At 40.4% G+C, this 24,655-nt stretch overlaps 2 protein-coding genes across 13 annotated transcripts in view; one reads left to right on the forward strand and one right to left on the reverse strand.

Annotated features, from left to right (window-relative positions):
- Positions 1-706: 706 nt before the first annotated feature.
- On the reverse strand, positions 707-10,787 carry GTPBP6 (GTP binding protein 6 (putative)). 2 transcript variants are annotated; one of them, XM_049834392.1, is made up of 10 exons: positions 10,421-10,787; positions 8,254-8,391; positions 7,758-7,828; positions 6,522-6,652; positions 5,716-5,786; positions 5,122-5,280; positions 3,591-3,799; positions 2,356-2,504; positions 1,891-2,043; positions 707-1,417 (listed from the first exon to the last, which is right to left on the reverse strand). In XM_049834392.1, exons 1-10 carry the CDS (start codon positions 10,785-10,787, stop codon positions 1,276-1,278), a joined length of 1,590 nt encoding a protein of 529 aa, XP_049690349.1. In that variant the 3' UTR covers positions 707-1,275. The 2 variants fall into 2 exon arrangements, with proteins under 2 accessions (XP_049690349.1, XP_049690350.1); XM_049834393.1 differs by having other exon boundaries at positions 8,254-8,380; positions 10,421-10,673.
- A 263-nt stretch (positions 10,788-11,050) lies between these two features.
- The window catches only part of LOC126052975 (cohesin subunit SA-2-like), a 63,242-nt gene continuing 49,637 nt past the window's right edge, over positions 11,051-24,655 (forward strand). For 8 of the 11 annotated variants that reach the window (XR_007510201.1, XM_049834376.1, XM_049834382.1 and 5 more), the window contains exons 1-7: positions 11,051-11,106; positions 11,660-11,832; positions 15,445-15,529; positions 16,171-16,317; positions 17,838-17,934; positions 18,932-19,008; positions 24,345-24,416. Coding sequence is in view for 10 of the 11 variants with exons in the window: in XM_049834376.1 (XP_049690333.1) it covers positions 11,789-11,832; positions 15,445-15,529; positions 16,171-16,317; positions 17,838-17,934; positions 18,932-19,008; positions 24,345-24,416 (522 nt within the window). In the remaining variant the exon portion in view is untranslated. Of the gene's footprint in view, positions 11,107-11,237; positions 11,278-11,338; positions 11,362-11,659; positions 11,833-14,689; positions 14,897-15,444; positions 15,530-16,170; positions 16,318-17,837; positions 17,935-18,931; positions 19,009-24,344; positions 24,417-24,655 lie in introns of those variants that run through there. The other 3 variants (XM_049834381.1, XM_049834377.1, XM_049834378.1) reach the window with 3 other exon arrangements.

Below are 24,655 nucleotides of genomic sequence, written 5' to 3' on the forward strand. Positions count from 1 at the left end.
AGGACTAAAACAAAACCAGGCATTGTGTAAAGTTCACTATGCAGCTTCATCAATATACCTCAATTTCTAGATGCACTTTATATGCAAAAGCTGAGTTCAAATGTTTTGGCAAGATGTTAATGTTTGCAGTAGGTGTCACCTGCTACTTGACATCAGTTCAAACTCAACCTGGACTTCTCAGCATGAAGGGCTAAGATGCTACCTCCTCATGCAATCTCTTGCAATTGCAGAATACATAGGAGTACAAACTGAAACATTCCATTTATAGAAAAGACGTTCTAAATGCTTTTTTTACAGTACTTTTAATCCTTGTTCATACCTCTATGTACTTCATACTAAGCAGTCATTCAGGTTTGATTTTTTTAGTCATTACCTGCATGAAGTGTTACGTTATATATACTCAGGATCTTTTTCTGCCTATCTTTTGTACCCTCAAGTGGCTTGTTTATCTAATAAAACTTGATCTCTCTGTGTAATATGGACTGAAATAGTTTTGCTGCTTCTTTCTGTCATACTGATTCTTTTATTGGTTCCCAGTAGTAATTTGTAACTCAAGTAATGGATCAGGGTTTGTTGGTTTTTTTTTTCTTTGTGAAATAATTTCACAAAAAATCCATGGTGTGCTGTACCTTAAATGTTTTCTCTAAAAACTGACACAGTAATAGGTATTGTGGATAAGTTACTGTAGGCAAGACAACTGTATGGGTTAAAGATGTTCACAGCTAACTTTATTTATTGCTTAATTATACAAATCTATGGGATTTTTTGCTTTGCTGCAGTAAGACATGGCAGTTATTTATTTAGGTTCATGCATTCTGCTTGAATACCTTATTTATCTGTATTATTTATACACAAGCCATAACATTTTGTTCACTTTCATTTTCCAAGGACCATCTGAGACACCTTAACTATAATTACTATTATTTTATTCTTAAAAACGGGGTAAAAAGATTTATTTAAGAAACTTGGTACTTTTCTGAAGGTTAATTCAGATGCCATCTGGTGATTTCCATGTGTTTGAGATCCACAGCTTATAGCCAACAACTGTTTTAACATTAAGAAGTTAGTGCTGTCCTTGCACTTGCTGACAGAATGAAGCCCAAATCTCTTACTGTTTCCAAACAGAAGTTTTCTGAAACTGTCCAGTTCTAAAATGCATCAAAAACATCAACTGGAGAAGAAATACGCTCTTCAACACCTAGACTAACAGGTCATTAACTTAATTTCACATCCTCTTAATGAGATCAGTTTCTTTTCCTAGAAAAGGATGCAGTTTCATGGCATAAAAATCTTACTGTTGGGAAAGAGGTTTCTGTATCTGCCAAAAGCAGAATTACCGATTATCACCTTCACCCGGGCTGTGCCATCTTCAGGCATGACTTCTACTTCCTGAACTGTTGCTTCTTTATAGAGCCAACTGTAAAAGTAAAAGCATATTAGCATCTTAAAGTTATGACATACTGCATAAAATGGGATCTTTGTTTTAGGTCAACATGGTCCAATCGAGGTAATTTAATACTTTAAAAGATGAAGTGCTTCACTTAACTTTTCATTTGCTACTTGCTGTCTGGAAATAGGGTATAGCATTTTCATAAACCTTTCAGATTTGTGTTTTTGTCAGAAATCTGGCTTCCAGGACCAGTGGCATGGTCTTTCAGGAAGTATGTTTTATTGTACTAACACACAGAACACTGTGAAGGACACTTTCAGACGCAGACTCCAGGGTATCTAATGGGGATATTTTTTCTCAGTAAGTTAGAAAACTTTGATAATTATCCCTGTAATTCTTAACACAGATTAAAATCAGTATATGATTTGGAAATTTTAAGACATGCAAAACTAAGAGTTTCATATTTCTCCAAGTCCTTCTTACAGTTCAACATTATTTACCTTAGCTGAGGTCCCTCTAAGTTGACATTAACTGTCAGAATCTTCTTCCCTGTTGCTGCCAAAATTTTTTTCTCTATTTCTTCTTTCAGCTCTTCTAAACCATGTCCATGTAGAGCAGAAATGGCTAAAGCATTTTCTTCAGTGGGTTTATATCTGAAAGGTTAACAATTGCTAGCACATTTGCTCCTGAAGATGAGGTTGTGAAAATATTCCAAGCACAGACAATTTAACTGTGCTACTTCATACTGGCACCTTCCTACAGAGGCCACTTCTTGTATGACTCAAGTGATTTCTTTTGTAATTAAAAGATAATTAATTCTTTTTAATACCACAGTTACATATGTAAAAGATTGAGGAAACACTATTAAATGAATTCAGAAGTGCGGGAGCTCTTTTCTAGACTAAGAATTAAAAAGCTTCCAGAACACAAGAAATGTTTAAGTACACTTAGCATCTCCCGCTTACCTTTCTATCAAATCCACTTTGTTATGAACTTCTACCATTGAGTCCAATAAATGTGTGGGAAGATTAAGATTCTTCAGAACTGACAGAACGGTTGCTTTCTGGAGAACGGTTTCTGGATGAGTAATATCCCTCACATGAACTATCAGATCCTGGCAAGCAATATTGAATATATAAGACAGTTACTGAAACATATCAGTTACCAGGTTGTAGAGATTTTATACTATTTTTGCATTGATAATTCATATAGCTCTCCTATCCATTAGAAAATACACTGGCAGGTTAACACTGTAAAATGAACTGCTAAAACAGTATTAAACCAATGCTGTTTTTTGCACCACGATGGAAGAAAAATCTGCAGTAGCTTAGTCTTCACTTGAGGATGAATTGCTTCTAACAACTCTGAAACAAACCCTGTCAACCAAGCTAGTTACAGAATTCAGATTTCAATTAATAACTGACCCAATTTTTCAAAGCCAAGGCTGTGTAACAGTAAGGCTTCAAAAATACTAGAGAAGAAAAAGACTGAACTCTAAAAAGGTTTTAGAAGAGTAATGGCTGAAAAACTGTTTCAAAAATGGGGGAAAACCCCTATGTACCTTGTAATTCTATTCTTACATTCAAAACGCAGAAGATTATCCTTATCCTTAGCGCCTGACATACTGGTGCTTCACTTTTAGAAAGCTTTATACAAAAGTTATCAGTTTCAAGTACACGATCATGTTTGCCATGATAAAAACCAATAAACCTAATTCAGTATTTGCATTCAAAATGTTTCATCATCTTTGCTCAAGATACTGCTTCAAACTCCTGAAAATGAGTGAGAAGTAAATTTCCTGCCTTTCATTTAACATTTCAGAATAAGAGACAACCAGGATAGTTGCAGACTTTTGAAAATCCTATTATTACATGGTGAAGTCTAGTCCTCAAAGGCATTTTGCTACCACTGAACTTCATTACCTTTGACGATACAGGCTTTTTGTTTAAGTATCTGTGTGTATGCAGCTTTACACTTTGCTATAACACAGGAAACTAACTTTAATGAGAAAATGACTGGAAAAGTACATTTATGTTTATTACATGCTGCCTGCATCACATCACAATCATCCACTTTTAGTGCTATGGGAAAACTTAAGCTAAAAGCGGAACATTCCAGAGACTTTAATTCATTTTTAACTCTCAAGAAAGCTAGCCTCAACTTATTTGGATGCACTATTTAGGTTTAGTCAACTACTTACTGAGTAAGCCACTTCTTCTAACGTAGCTGAAAAGGACTCAACCAGATTATGCGGAAGATCAGTCAGAAAGCCAATGGTGTCAACATAAATAACTGCCATATGTGAGGGCAGATAGCCAGCATGGGCTGTAATATCAAGAGTGGCAAACAGCTGATCTCTCGGTTGAAGTCCTGCTTCGCCAGTCAAGGCTTTGATCAGAGTAGTTTTTCCTAATTAAAGAAAAAAAGGAAAAGACTTTAATGGCTTGTTTCAAGCAGAAATTTAATTTGAAAGGCTCAGGTGAGTTGTATGATGTAACATATCTTTTCATATCTATCTCACTAATTTGAATCTAGCCTATGATTAGTTATCTACATGATGTTAGGAAATTCAAAGACAGTCTTAACTTTTATAACTTGGAATTGGATTTAAGGCCACATCTGGAAGCTATGCTGTGAAATCACAAGATGATCAAAGGCTGAACTGACCTGCGAAACGACCTACTCACATCTCTCACACCTCTAAGACTATCTGAAGAGCACTGCCACGACAGCATCAGGAAGCATACACTTATGCACTCCTCACTGCTTCTGTTGTCAGATAAAACAATTCAATATTTATTTGTTAAATCCAACAATAAACAGAAGCACTAATAACATGTAGCTTATTAGGTTTATGTTTTTATTGGGCATTTCCTCATGAACATTAAACTAAAGTGCTCAGTGTATACCCTAGTTAAAGTATTTCAGTTATGTGTACATAATTGTAATATATATATAATTTTGTTGAATCTTCCATTTTAAAAGTCTGGAAGTATCACATTTAAGAAAAAGACACAGCGTAATACAAATCTTTGAGTATATAACTGATAACAAAATTAGGGCAAGGGAAGTTTGTTTTTATAAAGATGTTGAATAAGAAAATGAAATGGTCTTAAGATAATGTAACCTGAAAAAAGTGTCTAGTCCAAAGTCTATTTATGCCTTGTATATGAATTCACTTGTGTAAGCTATAAAAAAAAAAGAATAGAAAAACCCTTTAGCTTTATTTAGATTCTCTTATGAACACATATCAGAACACTATACATCAATCAATGAAAAGCTACAGTGCTTCCTAAGCACATTTCTCAGATCAACTGCCAACTCTTCTGAATTTTCCTCCTATGCCTCAAGCCTTCACAGTGATCTAAACACCCATGTACTTTTCTCTACCCCTTCTGATCAAGTAATAGAGATTTGTATAAAGGGACACTAACAGTACAGTCTACAGCACTATATATAAAATCTTTTTGGCATGATAGGTGCTATGCATTTCTCCAAACCATGTCTTCAAGACTTGGGGCGGGGGAGGGGGGAGGGGGGGAATCTAACTACAACAAGCATAATTTGCTTTCCTAACTATATCCTAATTGACACATATTCATTCCACAATTTAAAAACTAATTAAAATACGAAGCCTATTCACACTGAAATGAGATTCCGGCTAGAGTTTCTAATTAAAAATTAGACAACGTAAGCTCTTTCGTGTTGCAATTTCAAGAGTTTTTGCTTACCACAATTAGTATAGCCCATTACTGAGATAATAGGAAACTCGCGTTTTCTGCGCTGAGTTCTAAGTAAAGACCTTTTTCTTCTTAGTTTCTCCAGGGCATTCCTAATTTTAAGTTCTTTTTCTTTCAAGATACGATTCTGTGTCTCCATGAATGTTTCACCTGAAAAATACAAATGAATAATTGGCAGAATAATCTACAAGAGAAACAGTAAACCCAGTGATGTTGTGCATTGGGAAATCAAGTGAGTTAGCACTAGGGCATATGAAGTTATAAATCAGCAACTAAAACTATGAATTGTTGCCTAAGAGTCAAAGTGATAAGTAATTATTAAAACATATGCTAAGCACTCTAGAATAACCAAGTACACTTATGATAAACCCCTGTGGCTGCAAATAGTCTGTCGATGGCCACTTACTGAGCCAGTACAGACCAAAACTTTACTATTTCTTTCCAATAAATTTTTGTACATTCACTTAATTAGATGCAGAACACAAACAGTTTTTCCTTCCAGCCTCCTCCAGACAAAATAAGATGCAATTAAATTTGTTTAAAGGCTATGGAGAAAAAAACCCCTCTAATTCATGAGAACTTTACCTGAGCCCATGATGTATCTCGAGCCACCTCTCTGCTGATCTAGCCGAGACACATCATTTTTCAGATTTGACCTGGCAGTGGAATAACAGTTAATTAGAAGCAATTTTCTTTAATCAAGCTATCCTAAACTGCCTAACAAGTGAAGCAGTAGCGATATTCTAATAGTACAGATAAAACCACTAAATGACAGAGCTCTAAATAAAACCACCTCATGGCAAGAAGCCTGGTGAAAAAAATCCAGATTTTCCCGACTCGTTGACTGTGGTTTGAAAAAGCATGCAACTCTCTTAGCAAATTATAACGGCTATTCTGAAATTTCAGAGAACCAAAGATGCCTCTGATACATCCACACAACTCACGCCAACTGCCATGTACAAATATTTCTATGCCACGTAATGTAGAAATGTGGAAAATTCAGACACAAATTAATGCCTTTAATCCTCCTTGTTTATAGCTCTCCTTATTAAAGCCATCAATATTATATATGGGATACACATATCCAATTCCTACATATTCTTGCAATTAACCTGCTGCATTAGAAAGAACCGGGACCTTTTAATGAGAAATATATTTTGTAAGATTATCTATTGAACACTTTCTGGTTTTGCCTGCCAGCACTGCAGAAGCTTAAAACAATGACATTATAGCAAATATTTCTATGCTCTAATCAATCATTGAGCATACTATGCAAGAACTGAAACAGTGTCATTTTTCTCTACAGTACAGTATTACCATTTTTGTTACTGTAAAGAAATAGTCACTACAATATGTAGGTATCAGTACGTGATTTGCACAGCTTGAGGTACCTGAGAAGTGGAATTTCAGCCAATGCTATCTGAAGTTTTGCTTCTTTGGTTCGGGCATTACAACGAAAAATGTGAAGTACAACTGTGTATCTGTCAAAGACCTTCACGCCCCAGGCATCTTCTAGTTCTTTCTTTAGCCATGTAAGACAAAAAAACTAGATGTTTTCTGTCCCCCTCAGTATCAGTAGATCAATTCTTACACAGCACTACAGTTATAGTTAGCTGATAGACACCTGAACACAGAGGACCTCGGGATTCTATTTCAATGGATGGGCAATGCTTACGAGCACTTTCTTGAATCAACCCTGTTAAATTGCTCTTAAGATCTAGATTTGCGAAAAGAATTTTTTTTAAAACGGATCTAGTACTAAAAGAACTCATACTATAGATTAGGGAATAAAAACTAGGAAATTGCAATGAAACATTTTCAACTTCCATTTCACCAATAAATTGAAGTGCTTGAGGTAAATATCTCTAAGAGATCTCTGTTCGCTTTATAATGAGGAAAGCATTCAAAACTACCAGCAAAGCATTAACGTTTGCTTGCAGAGTTTGCGTGCGCTTTACACCCTGCATGATGCTGTACATGCAAAACCCTAAAAGTATTTATTTCTGTTTGTCTAAGCATTTCAAAGAGCATCTATAGTTCATGCACCAGTTGTTTTACTGCCAGTGTTAAAAAAAAGTGAAGCATGCTCCTCCCCTCAACGTAATCCATCCATTTAAAATACGGGACTTTTTTAAGGGTTAGGAATGAAAGTTCAAATATTCGAAATATAACCTTGCTCTGAATTTACACCTCATATTCAAAACACAATACAGCATCCACAGATAGGAAAACAAATACACTATCCACATAGGTATAGAAACCTGTGCATATAGCTAATCCAAAACGTTGACATTCTTCATAACGAAAGCTGGGTTATCATCTTCATTTTGTGAAAAAGACCTTGACTAAACTTTCCAACATTTGAAACAGGGCCAGCGGCAAATGTGGGAGCAGAGTCTATGCTAAATAGCTATTAGGCTGATGGAAAATTTCATGCATCAGAGCTGGAAACACATATATCAACTGGACAAATGTCATAGTAATTAAATTTCCTTTCAACAAAACCCAGTCCAGGTGGCTTCATATATTACCATTTGCAAATTCAGTCATAACTGACCCTACTTCTCATAACATCAACAGCTTCCGAACAATACTGATGTAAAGAGTATGATTTGATATTATATTACCTTTGTTAGTGAAGATATTCTTTCCACATTCAAGAAGACAGCTGTCACATGGGGCAATTTTTTAATCTTTTCTAAAAGATGGATAACCATTGCAAAACAGTGTTAAATGTCAATTCTCTTTTTAAAATACACAGAATATAAAACCATTTTATGTTGAGCAGAATGCTCATATTAAATGGCACCATATCCTTCATTCACAGAACAGTTGTAATTGCACTAATTTAGTACTATGTCAAGAACAGCTGCCAGTTTCACTTATGCCAATCACACAAATGTAGGGATTAAGTTGCTTCACACATTTTCAGTGAGCACAGGTTATTTCTATTCTGTGCTGCTTTTGTAACCTTAAAAAAATTCTTTGAAGTTTGCTTGCAAACCTACATGATGGATAAACAAAATTCTCCCTCTCTTCGCCTTTCAATACCCATCCTTAAACAGTTCAGCTGCAGAAGTCTTCCATTTAGAATGAGCAGTGCTGAAAAATCTCAGTCCTTACCTGTCAACGCCTGAAAGTTTCCTTTGCCAAAAATAAACTTCTTGTCAGGATTTTTTGTAGGAATAATTATTTTCTCTAAAACTGTCCAGTTCTGAAGGGTATCTATAAGAGCAACGGCTTCAGCAATCTGTAATTCAGCTTTAGGAACACACACACAAAAAAAAAAAAAGAAAGAAAGAAAAAGAAAAAAAAGATTACAATATACCATCATTTAACTTTGCTCAGATTTCCAATAACTACAGTATGCGCATGAACAGCAACAGACTAAGCTACACTGAAATTCTACTAGGGTATTTATTTTAGCCTCTAGCGCAAGGAGCAAAATGCCTTACCTCTAATCAGAGTAATCAAACTTCTAGTTTGATGCAATTTTATCACACAAAGCATCTTTCTGCCTGTACAAATTATTTCTACGGTTGTTGATTTAGAAGAATTTTAAATTGTATTGTCAGCAAAGAAATTACCAAGTTTTTTGCCTCAAGAAGTGAAATGAATAACTAACTGGAAAACAAATTCTGTTATTTCAGATGAGCACAAACCCACGTGATTAATTCCTTGGTGTTTTGCAGCAATATTTAAAGAATCACTAATACAGCATATCCTGCTGCTAACTTCACTGCTACTTATTCATAAAGGACCTACACTGATTTATGACCTGCTAAAACCAGCCGATTCCAATCCTGTATTCTGGTTCATCAGTCACTTTTTTAAAAAAAAAGATTTAGATTTTTTTTTAAAAACATCTAAAAAATTTGGCAAAGCACCGATTTTTTGAGGACTTTGTGATATCACAAAGACTACACAGGCATATCAGATCGGTAGATCGTTTTGATTTTCCAACCTTTTCCTCTTTTCATAACAGATTTGTCAAGTTTCTCTAGATAGCAAAATGTAATTTGTATATTAAATAGGTTACCTTGGTCCAAAAGGCAATGTATTTTTTAAAGATAACCATGATCCTCTTTCTCCTCATACTGTTAGTGTTCCTTGTAAAATGCACAGATTTCCTGCTGTACCTGTGGTGTTTCAACAATCATTCCACACCATTTGTTCAGACTTCAGGCTCTTCATCTGGAGGGCCTAAATAAATGGAAAGGTATCACCGCTATTCTTCTGTATGTCTGGACAGAAAGGTGCCTTCATATGTTATTTATTTTTCAGTTGTAAAATGGGAGTGCTTATGTAAATTCTGCAACGTGACAATTTGTTATAATTAGCAGCACTAATAAAACTAAATGAGATCTAGGTTCATGACATAACAAATTTGAACACAAGAATATGTGTCATGTATGTGTAAAAAGTTAACTTACAAGACGCTTAATCCTTTCTATCACAACTTTGCAGTTGGAGAAGTGTTGGGGGAAGCATCAAGTCAAGTTCATCATATATCTTAACTGTGCCTGATTAATGCCTGTCTATTAGCTAGCTACGAGGATTTCTGAGAGAAATCTGAGAGTAGCAATGCAAAATAAGCTCCTTACAGAGGAATTACTGGTGACTGCATGGCTAGGTAACTGCACAAAAGCACTCCTTTCCTTGTAGAGGAATTATTGGTGACTGCGTGGCCAGGTAACGGCACACAAGCACTTCTTTAAGCCCGGGAGAGGACTTGCACAGGACCGTTTTCGCCGCGCTCTCTCCCACGGGCAGGGCAGCACTCCTGCTCTTCAGCCGAGCTCTGGGCAGCCCTCAGGCCGAAGCACTGCCGCCCGCCCGGGGGCTGCGGGCTTCTCACGTCCTGCTAACGGCGGGGAAACCCGGCTGTCCCCTCGGGCAACCCGTCCCTCTCCGCACCGAGCCGCTGGGCCGCCCGAGACCCGCCGCGGCCGCGATTCCCGAGCGAAAGCACAGCTCGGCCGAATCGCGTCCTTTTTTAAAAAGTTCCCGCAGAGGGAAACGGCGCCCCAGACCTCTGGTCCGAGTTCGCCTTTCGCTCGTCGGCCCCGGCAACGTTTCGCAGCTCTACCACCGCGATAACGGCTCTACTCCACGCTACCGGCACCGGTTCCCTGCGGGTCTTCCCGCGGGCGGACGAGCGCTGCAACGGGGCGGGGGGGGGAAGGAGCAGAACCGAGGCGGCCGAGGGCAGCGGGAGAGCGGCGCTGCCCGCCGGGCCCCGCGGGGGGTAAGCGGCCCGACCCCCCCCCGCCGCGGCGCGGCCACGCACCCGTGGTGAGCGGCGGCTTCTTCGGGCCCCACTTGACAGCCGGGTGCACCACGGCGACGCGCTGCGCGCCGGGCCCCAGGGCCAGCGGAGAGGGGCCCAGCAGCTCCTCCAGCTCCGCCTCCTCCTCCTCCTCCTCTTCGTCTTCTTCATCCCCGCCGGCGCCCGCCACCTCCTTCCACCGCCCTCCGCCGCCCGCCCGCGGGGGCTCGCCCCTGCCCGGCGGCCTCTGAGGAGCCCGCAGGCGAACGGCGGCGGCGCTGAGCGGGCGGGCGGACAACGGCCGGCAGCGGGCCGCGACGACAGCCGCCGCCGCCGCCGCCTGCCGGCAGCGCAGCAGCAGCGACTGCGAGAGGCGGCCGGGCCCCATCGCGCGGCCGCCGGCGGCGCCTCGCCACCCCCTCCCCGGCCGAGGCGGCGGGAGGAGTCGTTACGGGCCGCGTCCTTCCGCCCTCGCCCCGGCCGCGACGGAAGCCCCGAGGACACCGGCGCCCCGCCCGCGCTGCGGTGCTGGGCCACGTGACAGCGATCCCCGCCTCTGATAGGCCGGACGGTGCCGGGGGACGGCCGTGATTGACGGCGGGGCTGGAGCCGGGGCGCGGGTCGCTGCAGCGAAGGGAGGGGGGGGGCAGCCCGGGGGGGGCGGCGTCGGCGTGCGCTCGGGCTCGCGGAGCGCGTCCCCGCGGCAGGTGAGTGGCGGGCCCCGCGCGGCGCGCGCGCACCGGCGCGCTTCTCCTTCCTCCTCCTCCTCCTCCTCCTCCTCCTCCCCCTCCTCCTCCCCCTCCCGCCGCCGCCGCCGCCGCCGCCGCCGCCTGGGCCGCCGCCGCGGCAGCGAGCGCACCCGCCTCCAGCCCGCAGCCGTACGTAGTGCGTACGTGTGCCTACGGGTGGCTGGAGGTCCCGGGCCGGCCCGCCGCCGCCGGCGCCCCTGAGGCGGCCCGCCGGTGCGGAGCGGCGGCCTCTGGGGGAGAGCTGGGGCGCGGTGCCGCCGGCGTTACGGGGGTCTGCCCGAGGGGGGGGGGGGGGGGGGAGGAGGGCGAGCGGCCGGGCGGCTCTCCGGCGGCTTTGCACGCCCGGCCTCGTCAGGGCTCCCGCCAGGTGCAGCGGTCCCGCCTCCGAATTCCCTTCGAATTAGTGTCTGGAGGTCGCATCCCCTTCTGCGGCTCGGCTTTGCGGGGGCCTTTCCGGCTTGGTTTTAGGGGAGCTGCCGAGAATTAACTCTCTGTTTTCTTTTCTTGACAGTTTTTGGCTGCCGTTTACGCCCGCAAGAGCCAAAGCTTTGCCAAGTTTTTAACGCTACCGATCTTGGTGAAGTCTCCTCAGAAGCGGTGCCGATCACGTTAGCTTGCTGTCTGAAATAATGTGGTGGAGATGATAGCCGAGCCCAACACAGCCAGTAACCCTCCCAGCCAAAAGTAAGAGCCGGCACTGGTCGCCTGTAAAATTTGTTGGTAAATCAGGGTGCTGTCCCTTGAATTTGTGCCCTGCAGATACTGGGACAGTCTACGATGTGTCATCTTGGGGGGAGGGGAAAAAAAGGGATTTGCTATGTACTATGTCTTCTTACTAACGTCTCCATTTTATTCTTTTATGTGTTCTTTAGCATCTTCTTAATGTAGTGGTTTATGCTGATTGGCAGAGACCTTGGCCTTACAAGCTTTTCTGTTCCTTATTCGCTACAGTGCAAATGAAGCCACTTTGAAAAAAAATAACGGGCAGATTCATAGTCAGTGCGTGTGTTCACTTCAGCGGTGAATTTGGGGGTGCTGAGGGGGAAGAGTGCTAAGTAATCTGTAGTCTCCCTGCTGGCATTGAGGGGGGCATTGCTTCTCTGTAGCTGTTTTTATCAGGGATGCGTCAAGTCTTCTCCCTTTCATAGTTTTTAGTCATCGCTTGAAATGAGCTATAAACCAAATGTGTTCATATTGTTGTTTACAGAATGGTATTTTGAAGTAGAAAGAGCAGATGTAAATAAATAAATGATAAAGTTAAAACATTTGGGTATATGTTGTCTAGTTTTAAAGAGTGAAGCTTCTTAGATGTCTAGTGTTGCATGCTTTGGACTCGTTGCAGCCCAACCGTTGCTGATCCTGTCACCTTCTGAGCAAGTCTGCTCCAGGTCTTTTGCTTCATTAAACTCTAATGAAAGCTGAGACCTGTATTCCTCATAGTCCATGATGACAATTAATATAGTTTCCCATGTGTCCTTTCTGGTATGTTTCATCTGAAGCCAGCCTCTTAGTTTCAGAAGTGCCAGGAAGGTAACTGGCTATTTAGCTGATCTTCTTACGTAGTAGCTTATGTAGAAGAAGCTGCTGCTTCTTCCTGCAAATGTTTAAGTACTTGCCTTATGAATAACCTTACTGGAAACCAGTATTAAAAGGAAAAAGAAAAAAAGAGAAAGGAGGAACATGAGTATTGATATTATCTGGATTTAAAAAAATCTCTACTTTTGCGCAGGCTCTCTGTTCTAGCATTGTGCTTCCTGTGGCATTGTTATGTGTTGTGGTGCACTAATAAAACAATTTAGAAACTAAATGGCTTTTCAGTGTTAGTATTTAGTGTTTAGTTACATTCATTGAGTGTTTAAGACAGATGTTTAGTGCATATGTGAAAGTTACTCTGACTGGTTTTATCACAGAGATGTTGTTTTACTTGGTGGTGTTAGCCCAACATGAGGAAGCTGTAGATCAGTGGTCTTGTTCTTGCAGGTTTTGCTGAGCTTTCGTAAGCATGCTGTTCTGAAACTAAGTGAACATACCAGGCATTCACTTACTTTGTTGAGCCCCTTTTGCTACGGGTACATTTTGCCCGGCATAAGCTGACAAAGTAAGTAGCACAAGGCCAGTAGATATCATCTGTAGTGCCATCCTTCAGGATGTTCTTGGGAAAGAGACGCATGAGTCTGAAGCTTCAAAGAAGTATGTTCTGGACAGAGATATTAAAAGCAGTATGTGATCAGACAAGTACTTGACTGAACTGTCCTGCAGCAGTTCTGATTTTTCCATTATTTAAATGTTTTAATTCAACTTGGACTCAATCGTGGTTGCTGTAATCAAACGAACTGTGTTTATTTTCATTATGGGGTGGAGTAAGTTGTTGGATATGACATGTAAATAATTCAGGAAAGTTGTTTTAGAGTTGAGCGTTATGTTGAGGTATAATGCAGAAACAGGTAATGCGTGTTACCATGATGTTGGCTGGCATCTGAGTTGTAGTTCTAGTGAAACAGTGCAAGTAAGGACATGTTAGTCCAGCCTCATAATGTTGCAGTCTGCTTTGAAATAAAGAGTGAAAGTATTTAATCACATAGGATAAGCAGCTTCTTGACAAACACGTTTGGATTCTTTTTGTTTATTTGAGGTCTGTAGAAGAATGTGGGAAGAACTAACTGGCGTCAGAAAAGCAATACATGTTGCTATCTCTTGCTGCTTGTTCTTTTCAACTAGGAAGTCTCTGGTGGTGCTTGAGATACTTAATCTCTATGGCTTGCAATTACAAATCAAAGAAAACATTTGAAAACTTTTGCAAGCTATTGCTTATAGTGAGCTGACTCAGTTGTGAATTATACTTCATCCCTCTCTTTTCTTTAACATGCAGAAGTCCAGACAGCTGATGTACGGATTGGTTCATCCTGAGTTATTTTCTTGGCTTCTATCTGTCAAACACTGTGGCACATTTTGAACTTTTCTATGACAAGGTGTTGATTGAATTTAACTTTCATGGGACTTTTCTCTGTAGGGAAGTTCAGCATTTGCAAAACTGTATTTAGAAATTTGATATATTTTTACAGACTTTTATATTCATATAGAATTTTTAGAGGAGTCTTTAAAAGCCTATTTCTACATCGCTTACAGTGAAGTGTTCCAGTAGATTAAAAAAGTAGTGTTTAAATAAAAATGTCTGTCTGCTGTCACTAATGCAATAACATCAGAACCTTGGTCCTGCAGTTGCTGCTATTCAGCCTCAGGATTTGCTTTGCAGAGGCAATGTCTGACTAAAACAGTCTTGGGAAGAACGACAACAGTGCTTACCTGGCATTGATAAACCTATCTGGGATCAAGCTGGCTCTGCATCCATAGCACAGTTAATTCTCCATCTGGGTTCGCCAGCACTGGGTATTGGAGGGTTGACTGTATCTGACAGTGGAATACACTGTTTTTTTTTCTTTGTAAAGTGGTCACTTGTGTTAGTACACTTTCTTGTTGCAGCAGTCTCATGAAAATGAAAGTAATTGTACACTCTCATGTTTATTTTTGTGCCTTCTTATAGTACAAGTCAACTGGCTTTTGTCCTGGCCACCGTAGCTTTAAAGGAGGCCATAGCAGCCAGCTACCAGTACTGAACCTGCTGCACAAGTGGGATCCAGCTCGTCTGCTCAAACATGGCCTTTGGCAAAGCATATTGTTAGCATTGGGAATGATGAGACGTGACATGATTTCATTGCAGATAAATGTATTGCTTCAGATCTCCCAGAAGGTGCATCTTTATTTATAAAATTATTCCTCCATCATATTAGCAATGACCTGCAAATGAAATTTCTTATGTGTCTTTTTTCTTCAGCATGTTTTATAGAAAACGTAAAACAGCTTCTTCCTCTCATTTTAAATTGTAGACCCATCAAATGTTATTGCCTTGTTTTGTGTAGAGCACCCACGAAGTGAAGGCATACTGTGTTACTGCTTCATGGTGCAAAGCTTTTAAGTCAACAAAGGCCGCCTTAAGTCAATGTCAGCTTTCTGTTTTGTTTACTTACTTTCTACTTCCTTGATAGCTTTAATAGTCTTGCTAGTTCTCTATTTATATATCTTGCAGGAAAACAAGTAGTTTGAAAAAGGCCTCATATATCTGTTGTACTTTAAAGGTAGCTGTTTGGTTTTTAGTAACGAAACGACATAACTTCCAAATGATTCATTAAAAATATTAAAATATGTATATATGTTGTTATTTTCTTCTGTTGTTTGTACTGAAGTGTGTAGTTCTGTGTTCTCACTGCTAATCCCTTCAATGTGTTTGTTACATTTCAGAGAGAATGCTGTCCATGATGAGACTGCGCCCGAGTCTGCTGTGCAGAACGGCAGTAGTGTGAGAAATGGCAACCTGAAAACACCAGTAAGTGGATTTTTAAAAATTTTTAAGTTTTTTTTAATTATGGAATTTATTTTCTGTCTCATTCAATTGTTACAAAATTGAGTATTACATAAAACAATCACAATACAGTGCATCTAAAATCTAGTCACTGGATACAGCTTGACCTCCAAATTCCATCAGCATCAGAGCCTCAATGCTGGCTTTTGAATAGTCAGTTCATTTCAGAGTGTGTTCTTCCTTAGCTGTGAACTGTGTGCAGCTGATGTTAATTTGCAGGTTGTGTGTTTACCCTGTGAGTGAAAAGATGTAGAAGAGCTTCTGTGCTTGCTGTCTATTCTTCAGAAATTACAGCTGCCACTGAAAAGTGCCTTCTGGGTAGTATACAAGTGTTCAGAAGCTTATTTTCTGTTATACCTTCCTGTACTTATGACTCATTGTTGAGAAAAAATTCAAACTGGTAAATCCTTTCTTTCATCCCCTTCTGGTATGGTCATGTTTGATAAGAATTTATCAGTGTTCTTGAAGCTTAAAAGTTAGCACCCTGGGGAAATCATTACAATGAGAGCAAAATAAACTTGTTCTTAGGGGATAATTTGTGTATCTGTGAATGGCTGCTACGTATTGCATTTTCTCACATACTTTCCTTCCTTGACTTGTTTCAGAGAGAGAAACGGAAGGTCCGAGAACAGTGTGAAAACATAAGGAGAAATTCTTCCAGTAGCAGAAGAGTGAGCCAGCTGCAGAATGGCGAAGTGGTTGAGGCAGTTACGTTGTTTGAAGTGGTTAGCATGGGGAAGCGGGCCATGCAGGTATTTCTAGCTCTGAATTCTGAGAGGAGTTGATGGAGGGAAGTCAGATAAACAGTGGTCATTTCAGTTATTTATATACTGGAGCACTGAGATTTTGTTCTGGTTTTGGCATAGGTGGGGAAGAAATGTGTTTGATTGGAAAACTGTTACGAGCATGGCTCTTGAAAAGAATGCATCTTCAAGAAATTAGTGAAAAAGTAGCTGTCAGATATTTAAAAAGAGGAAAGAAATATGTACCTAAACCAATGTTCCTAAAGCAATGTCTGAACATATGAAGAGGGAATTATTTAAAAAAAATACAGAAAAGGTTCACCAGTAGAAAATGTTAGTTGTTCAGGATTCTGAAAATCAGTCTCTTTTTTTTTTTTTTTTCTCCTTTTTTTTCTGGGAGCTTGCCTTTGGTATTTTTCTTCTAATTCTATTCCAATGCAGTCTGACAGCAGTTTGGATTGGATAATAGTCACATTTCCTGTGCATCTATATAGTTAGCAACTTTCTTCAGTGTGAGAAAGCCCACCTCCCCATACTCTGTCAGGATATGTTTATATTATATTTGTATATGTGTATGAAGGATTAAAATCTGGAGCCCTGAATATTTTTTTACAGGGTTTTACATATGTCTCCAGTAGATAGTGTCTATAAGTAAAGTATGTGTGTGCACGCATGAAATATACATTTATATTTTGGTTGTGAGACCTTAGTTTTTCCAAAATGTTTGTATGGATGAACTTTTGCTGTGCTACAGCTGTGTTAACTTCAGTAGAGCTCTCTGAAGAGCTCAGCTTCTGCTGTGCAAAGCATGATGTGAAGGGCTTGGAAAGGTAGCAGCTTGAGTCCGGGCTGCTGCTGCTGCTAGAGTTCATTAGACCTATGTGGCACTACAGGTGGGTTGAAGCCTGGATGGTTTGTCCCAGTGGGCCTGTCACGTACAGGTCTGTAGGCTGTACTGTCCTAGAAGTGAAATTTGGAGTTGTTTCTTACCTTAAGTGTAGTACGTGAACGGTTTCAGCCTACTGCACAAACTGGGTGCTAGAGAAGAAGAGAACTCCCAGGGACAATTGCTACTATTAATTTAATATTAAATTATTAGATGATGCAGAGGTAAATGTGGGGTTTTTGTTTGGTTGGTTGGTTGTTTTTTGTTTGGTTGTTTTTTTTTAATGAAACTGTTACCTCAGTGCTGGCAAGAAGTCAGGAGGACGATGTTTTGGTTTTTGTATATTAAATTTATTAAAGCTGTGGTTATTTTCCCTGTTAACAGGGAGCAAAGCATCTGTGAATGGCAACATTGCCTAGAGTAGAACTTGTGAATGAGCAGTTCAAGACTTCATTTTGCCCCAGAAGGAATCTTTTACATGTACTATTAGAAATGGAACAAAATGGTGTGGAGTTTATTCTCATTTTTATAATTTAATGGAGATGGAACAGTGTTATTTTGTGTTTTTATTATGGATGTCATCAGTGGAGTGCAGCATGCTGTGTTCAACTCCTGACTAATGAGTTTCTTTGATCTGTTCTAGTCTGTAGTAGATGACTGGGTTGAAGCTTATAAACAAGACCGGAATGTGGCACTTCTAGATCTCATCAACTTCTTCATTCAGTGCTCAGGCTGTCAAGGTAACTTACCCTCTTAGTAGCCCTTTCCATTGTCTGTGGGTTGAGAGTAGTCTGAAGTGTGCTTTCTAAAATGGAATTTTTCTCTCCAGTAAATCATGTACTTACAATCTGTACTGTTCTTTAAGACAAACTCCAAATGGGCAGGACTAATAATAAAGAATGTTGCTGGTTAAATTCTTTGACTCTGTGTTTACAGCATACCAACTCTCAGACTTGTATTAGAACATGGTTTGCAAGGTCAAGTTTCTGAAATGGCCTCATGTCATGTCACTTTGCAGAATCCCCATGTAGGGAAGATGGTTTTGATGACCGTTCTAATAAAAATCTAGTGTTTCAGTTACCATTTGTTTTGTAATTTCCTAGTATCTTTTCTTTTGCTAGTATATTTGAAAATAAACAACTAGCAAATTAAGCTCCCTGCTTTGGTGGCTGGAAGAGCAATCTCTTGCCTCATTGCGGTTACTTTTACCAGAGGGTTGTGAAGCTGTCTATTTCATAACAAACATTGAGACACAATGACTTCTGGGGACAGTCTGCTAGTGAAATGCTTCAGGATGGCAAGTAAGAGTTTTAAGAAGACTTCTGTTAGTCTAAAAATTCTGAGTGTTTTAAGCAGCTAGAATGTACCTTTTACACTTCAAATGTTTTTTCAGGTCTTCAACTGATACGCCTTCTCTTATGGGAAATGTTTTGGGGTCTTTGACTAGCAGTGGGCAAAACTTTAGTAAATCCTTGAAGTAAATGAATGGACAGAGAAAATAGCCATACCAGACAACACAGGGCAGATTTCTCTAATGTGAATTTCTGGTTTGCTTCATCAATATTTTCTACTATAAATGAATTTGTCTCCCTATAAATAAGTTGCCCATACCAGTGTAAACAGAGATAAAACAGTCCCTGTTTCTTGGTGTTTCTAAATTTAAAATAAAGTCCTTACTTGGACTTGATTAATGTAATACAGTTGTTGGTAATTGTTTTTAAAACATTACTTTTCTAGGCATGGTAACAGCAGAGATGTTTCAGAGTTTGCAGAAGAAGGATGTCATGCGAAAAATGACAGAGACCTTTGATGAGGTAGGCCCAGCTTTGACTTTGCATGCCTTTTTTATATAAACAGTAGGCTTGACCTTAATAGCCAACCTTGACAGAGTTCGTGCTGCTTATCAGGAGCTGTGTCCCATTTCCTTAATATAAGAAAATAATCTTGCTTTTCACAAGAGAAATTTGGTGTTGTAATGACCCATTTCAGCAGCAGCACTTTTATTTTCAGAGTTTTGTTAGGGCTATATAACTGCAGTCTTCTAAATCTGGCTTTCTCTGAGGAGTTCTTTTGATAGTGACTTTATAGAGGTAAATATAACCTAGCATTGCAGCAGGTAAACAGTTCCTTTGTTATTTGGTTAATAGGTCCTTTTGAAAATACTATTGTGGATTACTGATGAGCTAATTCAAAGATATTTTTTAGCTGATATTTTTATTTGTATCTTTTCCTTCTGTTTTACTGACTATGAATTTTTATAACTATTATGTCATATGAAAGAAGAAAAATGCATTTCTGATTTTTAGGTAGTCAAAACAATAGTGAATATCTTATTTCTTGAGAATTGTTAAGAAAAATGCACAGCTTTACAATTCTGTTTCTCTGTTTGACCGCTCCTTGGCTAATTATGCCAACATCAAATTTTCTGCAGCTCTCTCACAGTTGTTTCTGTGCCTTTTTTCTGTATTTGCCACCTCTGAATTGATTTGTCAAGCAGCAGCCATCAGCCTTGCTTTAATTGAGCATCTCTCAAAGACCAGCTGCTGTAGAAATTCCCACAGAGGATGAATTTGCCAACATGGTTTTCCTCATTTTAGAAGTGTAGTAGCACTTGGGCTAATTTTTGACAGAAACGATCCGATATGTGTCTGGCCATATGAATTAGTAATCTGGCACTCCTTTCCCAACTAAATTATCCCTGAATAGTCCTCATGATATGGTAGGCACAATGGAAAGTATGAAGATGTGATTATTGTTATCATCAGCCTGGATGTGTTAGAGCTCTGTAATGTTTTCACCTGCCCTGGTGGGCAAAAAGGAGGGTTTTATAGTTGCCTTAGAAGCTGTATTCTGCATGCTGTAAAAACAAGTTATTTTGACATGCTAATCTAGTGAAGAATTTTACTGATGGAAGGAAGTGATAATCCCTGTGTTATATGCTCTGTATCTGTCTTTTTTTCTTTTTTCTTTAATTCTAAATCCAGTGAATTTTGAAATTTTTTCTGTTTTTAGATAAACTGACTCTAAAAAAACCTCCTAAGATGATTTATACAGAACTAAGAATTTTTAAAGACAGTATCTGTCAGCTTGTTTAACTGATATGACTAGTATTAAGTCAGCATTAATATAGAAAAAAAGTCTGAAGCAACCATTTCTATATTAACTGCAGTTATTAGGTGATTGAAAGAGGATTAAACCAATTTATTTTAAAGCAGAACTATAAGAGCAAGAGCAAAGCAGGTTGTTATTTTCAACTGAGTTGTTTCCTCTTTGTGTTTCTAACATAGTGATTGAGTTAGTTGAGAAGTAGTGCCATATAGGACTACTGTGATTTCAAAAATATTTTTTGAAAACAAATGATAATAGTAGTGGAAGTAGTAATGAGAATGGAGAATATTACCAGATATCTGCTTGAGTATATCATCTTGACTTTTGATTTATAGTTTGTTTATGGCATTCAGCGGATTGGAAGATTAAAGTTTTTTCTGTGCTTCTTCATTCTTGATCATTTCAGTGATTTAAGCATTGCTTTACTGTTCCATTAATTAATTGCAATGCTATATCCATGTACCAATGCTTCCTCCCTAAATTCTCACTAGTGTTAATGGGAAATGTTAGTGGAGTTGAGTCTGGCAAGAAATGTGAAGGGCAACAGGAAAAGATTCTACGAATAATCAACAGCAAAAGGAAGATCAAGGAAAACATGGGCCCACTGCTAAATGGGGCGGGGGCCCCAGTGACAGAGGACACAGAAGAACCCAAGGTACTCAATGCCTTCTTTGCCCCTGTCTTTACTGGTAAACCTGATTTTCAGAAAAAACAGATCCCTGACACCAGAGGGAAAGTCTGGAGCAAAGACTACTTACCCTCAGTGAGGATAAGGAGGATCAGGTTAGGGAATACTTAAATGGACTGAACATATTAAGACCATGTGGTCTGACAGAATGTACCCAAGAGTGCTGAGGGAGCTGGCTGATGTCATTGTGAGGCCCCTTTTGATTATCTTTGAAAGGTGGTTGTGACTGAAAGAGATTCCTGAAGACTCAAAGAAAGCAAATGTCACTCCTGTTTTCAAGAAGGGCAAGAAGCAGGATCTGAGGAACTCTGGCTGGTCAGCCTCACCTTGACCCCTGGGAAGGTGATGAAGCAACTAATTCTGGAAATAATGTCCAAACACGTGAAGGACAAGAAGGTGATCGGGAGTAGTCAGCATGGATTTGCAAAGGGGAAATTGTGCTTAACCAACCTGATAGCGTACTGTAACAAAGTGACTAGCTTGGTGGGTGAGGAGGAAGCAGCAGATGTTGTTTATCTTGACTTCAGTAAGACTTAACATTGTCCTGTAACATCCTCATAGACAAGCTGATGAAGTATGAGTTAGTTAAGTGGACAGTTAGGTGGACTGAAAACTGGCTGAACAACCAGGCCGTCAGGGTAGTGGTCAGTGGCACAAAGTCCATTTGGAGGCTAGTCACTAGTGGCATACCCCAGGGTTTGATGTTTGGGCCAAGGCTGTTTAACATCTTTAATAACGGTTTGGACAATAGGGCAAGGTGTACTCTTAGCAAGTTTGCAGATGATACAAAACTGGGAGGAGTAGCTGCTAGACCAGGTGGTTGTTCTGCTGTTTAGAGGGACCTCAACAGATTGGAGAGCTGGGTGAAGGGGAACCTCATGAAGTTCTGCAATAGGAAACCCCATGAACCTGGGAAGGAATAACTCCATGCATCACTACACACTGAGAGCTGACTGGCTGGAAAACAGCTCTGCAGAGTAGGATCTCGGTGTCATTGTGGATGACAAGATGAACATGAGCCAGCAACGCACCCTCAAAAGACCACCAACAAACTCCTGGGCTGTATTAGGCAGAGCATTGCCAGCAGGTCATGAGAGGTGATCCTTCCTCTTGCTCATAGTAGTGAGACCACATCTGGAGTGCTGAGTCATGTTCTGGGCTTTGCAGTACAAGAGAGATGGGATTTACTGGGGTGAGTCCAGTGAAGGGCCACAAAGATGGTTAATGATATTTCATATGAGGAGAGGCTGAAAGAGTTGAGCCTGTTCAGTCTGGAAGGAAGGTGGTTCAGAGGGATCTCATCCATGTGTAAAAATACCCAATGGGACAGAATGAGGAAGAGGAAGCCAGACTCTACTCAGTGGTGTCCAGTGAGACAGTGAGCACAAAGGTAAGTCAAGATGAGCAATGGGCACAAACTGCCATGTATGAAATTTGCCTGAACGCAAAACAACACTTTTACTGTGAGGGTGGTCAAACAGTGGAACAGGTTGCCCAGAGAGGTTGTGGAGTCTCCATCTGTGAAGATATTACACAGCTGACTGCACACAGTGTCACCCGACACTGAGGGGACAGACAGGTTCTTTTAGGGATCCTTGGCAGAATGATGACTGCACTGATTGTAGTTACAATAAAAGCTTTATTTTCTTAACAGGAAATTGTGATTAGTATAGCACACAATTTATGACTAGAATGGCACAGGATTTCTACAAGCAGAATCAATATAGTAGCATAATATGGAATTTATAATACAACTTAACTTAAAATTTCTAATCACCTAAGTAATACGGAATTTGTAACACAATTTAACTTATTTCTCATCACTTGGACCCTCTGCAGATTGGGTCAAATCTTAATATGTGGTTTGCTGTATCAATATAACAATCATTATCATTATATTGAAATTCATATAAAAGAATACGAGTCACTCAGTCCTTGGAGGAAGCAAATGATGGTGGAGGTGTCCCTGCCACTGGGGGGTCACGGGTCTCGCTGTCCAGCAGCAGCTCTGGTCCAAGTTCTCCGCTTGGGCCTTGCCACCACTTGATTTTATGGACGGTGCTTTGGGTACTGTGGTGCTTCCCTCTTCTGTGACGGGGTCATCACCACTATCTGGCTGGCTGGGTGCCTGGGACCTTTAAGGCCAGTAAGGAGGGGAGCAGCTGGCCTGGTGCCCAGGAACCTTGAGGCCAGTAGGGAGGGGAAGAAGAAATCTGTTTGGTTTGTCTACTTGGTTCACGGGACCTTCAGGGACTGATAATGAGGGAAAGGGAATGAATATGTGATGCGCTTGGTCACAGAGAATGGCTGCTTGCCTCATAAAATGGTGTTAGTTATGCTTAACCACATTATCAGGGTTGGGAACAGGGGTTACCAGTTACACATGGCACTGGGCAGCCTGCTTTGTTTGGCCCTGCTTGAGCAGGTGGGGTTGAATTAGATGATCTCAAAGAGTCCGTCTCAATTTCAGTCTTGCTGTGATTCTGTGAAAACTTGTGCCGGCATTGGAAGCAGAGAATGGCTTTAACATGGTCACTGAGGCATTTATTTCTTCGCTGTGGGCGGTGGTATTCCTCAGTGGAGAGACAGGCTTCTCTTTAGGACCACTGTTTTTTGTTTTCCCCTCTTTCTTAAACTATTCTGCTTCTGTCTTCTGCTTTTCTTCCTGTATGTGGCATTTTATTTCTTGCAGTTCTTAGTTCTTTTGTAGGTTTCCTTCCCTCTCCCATTTTGTTCCTGAAATGTTTAGCAATAGAAGAGCCAAGTTAGATGCATAACTGTACAGCCAGATAGGGATAGAAATACTTGTGCTTCGCCAAGCCTAATAAAGAACTGTAGATTTCACGTCTTTTGTCTTGGAATAATTGCAGAGTTGAGGAAACATCTCTGAATCAAGTCAGACTAGTGCCGAAAACATTTCTCTATAATTTGAAAAGCTCAGAATAGTTTTCTAGATTTTAGATGTTTTACAGTACCTAGTTACTAAATGTTGGAAAGGGATATCTGTTTAGACTTGCTGAGGAGCCGTATCTTAGAATTAATAATGAGGATTATACCTTGTATATCTTTGCTTACAAATTTTAAAAACAAGTTGTCTCTTACTTGTAGCAAGAAAACTCAGGTTTTATATAAAAGTTTGTTTTTCTTCTATCATTGGTTATAAATAAAAAATGCCGAGATGAGAAGGAATTATATTTTGTTTAGTACATTGGATTGGAGCCACCTGTAATACAAATTGCCTTAAGTTTTAATAGCCTTTTAAATATGATGCATGGTTTGTGATGCTTTTGTCTTTATGAATTAACTGTGCTGTTGCATCAAAAAGCTTTTAAAATTTTCTCTCATGCATCACAGGAAACCGGGTTGCAGTACAAGAAATTCATGGCCTATCCTTGGATCCTGACAGTTACTTGGCCTGTGGACACGGTAGGACTCTTGTAGTTCTCTGCAACTGTAGTATAGCATTTTCTGTGGCTGTATTTCCTATTTCAAGTGTACGTGAATACATCAGAACTAGTCATCTTAAACTGTGCATTAATGAATGTAGTTAATCATGTGCTTCTGAGGTCTGCTTCATCTGGTCTGTTTTAGACCCCCTGTTTGAGTGAACACATGGTTTTCAAATGTCCGTTTCTCCCTACTGATGTCAAAAGGACATCAGCATT

The sequence above is a fragment of the Accipiter gentilis genome, chromosome 31 (assembly GCF_929443795.1).
Source record: "Accipiter gentilis chromosome 31, bAccGen1.1, whole genome shotgun sequence".
Lineage (NCBI taxonomy): Eukaryota > Metazoa > Chordata > Aves > Accipitriformes > Accipitridae > Astur > Astur gentilis.